This window comes from Topomyia yanbarensis, chromosome 3 (assembly GCF_030247195.1).
Source record: "Topomyia yanbarensis strain Yona2022 chromosome 3, ASM3024719v1, whole genome shotgun sequence".
Taxonomy (NCBI): domain Eukaryota; kingdom Metazoa; phylum Arthropoda; class Insecta; order Diptera; family Culicidae; genus Topomyia; species Topomyia yanbarensis.
The window spans coordinates 156,685,868-156,690,253 of record NC_080672.1 but is presented as its reverse complement, the minus strand read 5'-3'; the positions used below and the strand labels follow the sequence as shown (position 1 = coordinate 156,690,253).

Below are 4,386 nucleotides of genomic sequence, written 5' to 3'. Positions count from 1 at the left end.
TGCGTCCAAATGCTACCGAGCTTCATTCCGAGGATCACTTGCTTGAAACAGCCGCCGCGAATGAAACAGCATTGCTCAACCAAAGCCAAATTGCCGCGCGTCACGCTGTTTCTAAGGAACTGCCAGTATACAGCGGAAACCCCGAGGAGTAGCCACTGTTTTTTGCGACCTTTGAGAACACAACTCGATTGTGCGGGTATAGTCCTGAAGAAAACATGACCCGGTTGCAGCGATGCCTAAAAGGCAAAGCACTAGAGGCCGTCAGATGCCAACTTTTGCATCCTTCGAACCTAGGTAAAGTAATATCAACACTCAAGATGCTATATGGTCGACCAGAGATCATTGTCTATTCGCTGATGCAGAAGATCAATCAATTACCATCCCCGAGAGCGGATAAGTTAAACTCGATAGTCGAGTTCGCCCTAGCGGTGCGCAATATGGTGGCTACAGTGCAGGCTTGCAACTTAGAAGAACATCTTTACAATATATCGCTCCAACAAAGTCTTGTAGATCGGCTTCCACCGATGATCAAGCTCACTTGGGCAACACATCGCCAAAATCTGCAACGAGTTACACTTACCGAGTTCAGCGACTGGTTGTATGCTCTCGCTGAAGCAGCCAGCATCGTGACGATACCATCGGTTACGAGTGCCACTGATTACAATTCTCGACGTGGAAGAAAGGATGACGGATTCATTAATGCTCATTCCGTTACCGCACCCAGATCATGTGAGTCCGTTAGCGCTGAATGCACCATCTGTCAAGGAAATTGTGTTTCAGTTGACAATTGTAAAGAGTTTCTGAGCCTAGACCATTCCTCTCGATGGGCTCTTCTGCGGAATCAAAAGTTGTGTCGTTGTTGCCTACGATTTCACAGAGGATTATGTAAATTCAGCAAATCATGTGGGATAAATGACTGCCCCTACAAGCATCACCGTCTGCTTCATAACGACGCCAAAGACAAACTCAGTGGTAGCCAGCTAGCTCAAACCCAAGCGATCACACACGACCCCAGCAATATTAGTTCCAATGACTTCGCTTGTAACACTCACAGCGGGAACAGAAAATCCGTGCTATTCAAATACATTCCCGTGACACTGCATAATCAGGGATTGTCTGTAAGCACTCATGCCTTTGTAGATAACGGATCTTCACTGACCTTGTTAGAGGAAACCTTAGCGGCTGAGTTGAAGCTTCAAGGAGAAAAGCATCCCCTATGCTTGCGTTGGACTTCCGATACTTGCCGCTATGAAGATTCAGCAACCAAAATAACTGTGGACATATCAGGCTCGCATAACCCAGATAGCAGATACCGCCTATCCGACATCTATACAGTGAAGGAGCTAAAACTGCCAGCTCAGTCACTGTCGGTTGAGAAGCTCTCCGAGCACCATACTTACCTGAAGGGAATACCAGTGGATTCATACATCGACGTTCAACCTCGAATTCTTATTGGTATAAACAACATTCGTGTAGTACATCCGCTAGACAGTCGTGAGGGGAACGAACATGAACCGATAGCTACAAAAACGCGCCTTGGATGGATGATTTACGGTACCAGTTTAAAACACAACACTGCATCCGGGTATCCAAGTAGCTATCATGTATGTTCTCACTCCTACGGCGAAAATCTCTCGAAGGACGATGATCTTAACACTGCGGTGAAAAATTACTTTACTCTCGAAAGTTTGGTAGTCGCAAAGCCGGAAAGAACACTACTTTCTACGGCAGACGAACGAGCTTTGAAGAGTCTGCGTTCTACTACAAGTTTTAATAACGGTCGCTACCAAACTGGCCTCCTATGGAAGTATGATGACGTTCGATTTCCAGACAGCAGATCAATGGAAGTGCGGCGACATAATTGCTTGATGAAAAGAATGCAACGCGAACCTGAATTGGCAAGCACACTACGAACGAAGATGGCTGATTATTTAAAGAAAGGATACATTCGCAAGCTTACACCCGATGAATACATGATGCCCAAGGACCATGTATGGTACCTACCAATATTCCCGGTGTTCAACCTAAATAAACCGGGAAAGGTGCGCATCGTGTGGGATGCTGCGGCAACTATAGGTGGCGTTTCATTAAACTCAGTTCTTGTAAAGGGACCCGACATGCTGACATCCCTACCGTCAGTACTGCATAAATTTCGAGAACGGCGAGTGGCCATATGTGGTGATATCCGCGAAATGTACCACCAAGTGGTGATAAACGACTCCGATCAACACTGCCAAAGATTCATATGGTGCGACGATGCGGAGACAGAAAAACCCAGTGATTACGTCATGAGAGTAATGACATTCGGGGCTACATGCTCTCCCAGCAGTGCTCAATTCATCATGAACGAGAACGCGTCGCGTTTTGAACAGCAACATCCAATAGCAGTGGATGTTATCAGACGACGACACTATGTTGATGACATGTTGGCGAGTTTTGATACCGAGGAAGAGGCAATTGACGTAGCAACAAACGTTCGCTTTATCCATCAGCAAGGTGGGTTTGAGATGCGAAATTGGATGTCGAACTCATTATCAGTCCTGAAAGCAGTGGATGGTGGACCAAATCCTGAGAAGAACCTGGATATTAATCCCGACATTTGCTTCGAGAAAGTTCTAAGGATGTGGTGGGGTACTACTAACGATGTGTTTCGATATAAACTACCTACAGACCGTAACCGGGAACTGCTATTTGGAGAGAAGCGACCAACAAAGCGCGAAGTCCTAAGAACTTTGATGTGCATCTACGATCCTCTTGGTCTTATAGCGAATTATACGATGTTCTTGAAGACACTGCTTCAAGAAATTTGGAGAGCCGGTAAAGGTTGGGACGAACTGATTGGAGACAGGGAACTGGAAAAGTGGAATATGTGGTTGCGCGTTCTACCTCAAGTCAAGTCGGTACGAGTTCCTAGATGTTATCATCCATTCAACACCAACTGTAACCGACGAAATATCGAGCTACATACCTTTGTAGACGCTAGCGAAACTGGGTTCGCTGCTGTATCGTATTTCCGGTTCGAGGAGGATGATCAGATACACTGCGCTCTTGTGGGAGCCAAAACTCGAGTAGCGCCACTAAAATTTGTTTCAATCCCTCGTCTCGAGCTTCAAGCGGCAGTTATCGGAGCACGACTGGCCCTGAATATTCAACAAAATCACACCTTTCAAATTTCTCGTCGATTTTTCTGGACCGATGCACGTGATGTCATGTGCTGGCTTAACTCCGATCATCGGCGATACTCGCAATTCGTTGCCTTCCGCGTTCGGGAAATATTAGAATCCACTGACATTTCAGAGTGGAGAGGGTTATCTGGAAAGCTAAACGTAGCTGATGAAGCCACGAAATGGCAGCGATTGCCGGATCTGACGAACAACAGTCGGTGGTTTAACGCACCATCTTTTCTTTGGAGTGCACACAACGGATGGCCGGTGTCATCATTCAATGTCGAGAAAACAACTGAAGAGATTCGACTAAACCTTTTACACCATTCCGAAAGTCCGATTACCGACATCTTGCAGCCAGAAAACTTTTCGAGCTGGAAACATCTGGTGCGGCTAACAGCTTATGTACGGCGATTCCCGACAAACGCAAGGCGCAAACAAGCAGGAGGAATTCCCGTTACAGGTCCTCTTACGCGGGATGAAATGGCACAAGCACAAAGGTTCCATGTGAAGCGAGCTCAAGAAATGTCTTACGGTGCTGAGATTAAGATTCTGATGGTGACGATCGGTGCTACAGTTAAAAAGAGCTTACCCAAACAAAGTGGGCTCTTCAAAGTTTGTCCGTTCATGGATAACGATGGTGTTATGCGCATTCACAGTCGTATTGATGAAAGCGATTTCGCTGGGAAATATACGAACTATCCCATTGTTCTACCACGTGACCACCCTGTCACGAAACTAATCCTCCAAGAAATTCACCAACGTTATCATCATCAATGTCAAAAAACATTCATCAATGAAGTTAGCAGGAAGTACTACATTCCTCGCGTGCACGTTGTATGCTGGAGAATTTGACGAGAATGTCAACGCTGTAAGATTCGATCTGCGGAGCCAAACCCACCAGCTATGGGAAATCTACCAAAAGCTCGTTTGGCAGCATATATTCGTCCGTTTTCCTACACGGGCTTGGACTACTTCGGCCCCATAACCGTAGTAGTTGGTCGTCGATCAGAGAAACGATGGGGAGTCTTAATGACCTGCCTAACTACTCGAGCAATTTACATCGAAATAGCTCACTCGCTGTCAGCGGATTCATGCATAATGGCTCTGCGAAACTGCATATCGCGAAGAGGAACTCCCGTGCAAATTATTAGCGATCGCGGCACGAACTTTATAGGGGCCGATAAAGAGTTGAAAAAAGCACTAGCTGATTTAGACCAGA

The 4,386-nt window shown here is 46.2% G+C and overlaps 1 protein-coding gene across 1 annotated transcript; it reads left to right on the top strand.

The window, feature by feature from the left end:
• The first annotated feature begins 317 nt into the window (after positions 1-317).
• LOC131687328 (uncharacterized) lies at positions 318-4,019 on the top strand. Its single transcript, XM_058971406.1, has one exon. The coding sequence runs from the start codon at positions 318-320 to the stop codon at positions 4,017-4,019; it is 3,702 nt and encodes a 1,233-aa protein (XP_058827389.1).
• Positions 4,020-4,386: the final 367 nt, after the last annotated feature.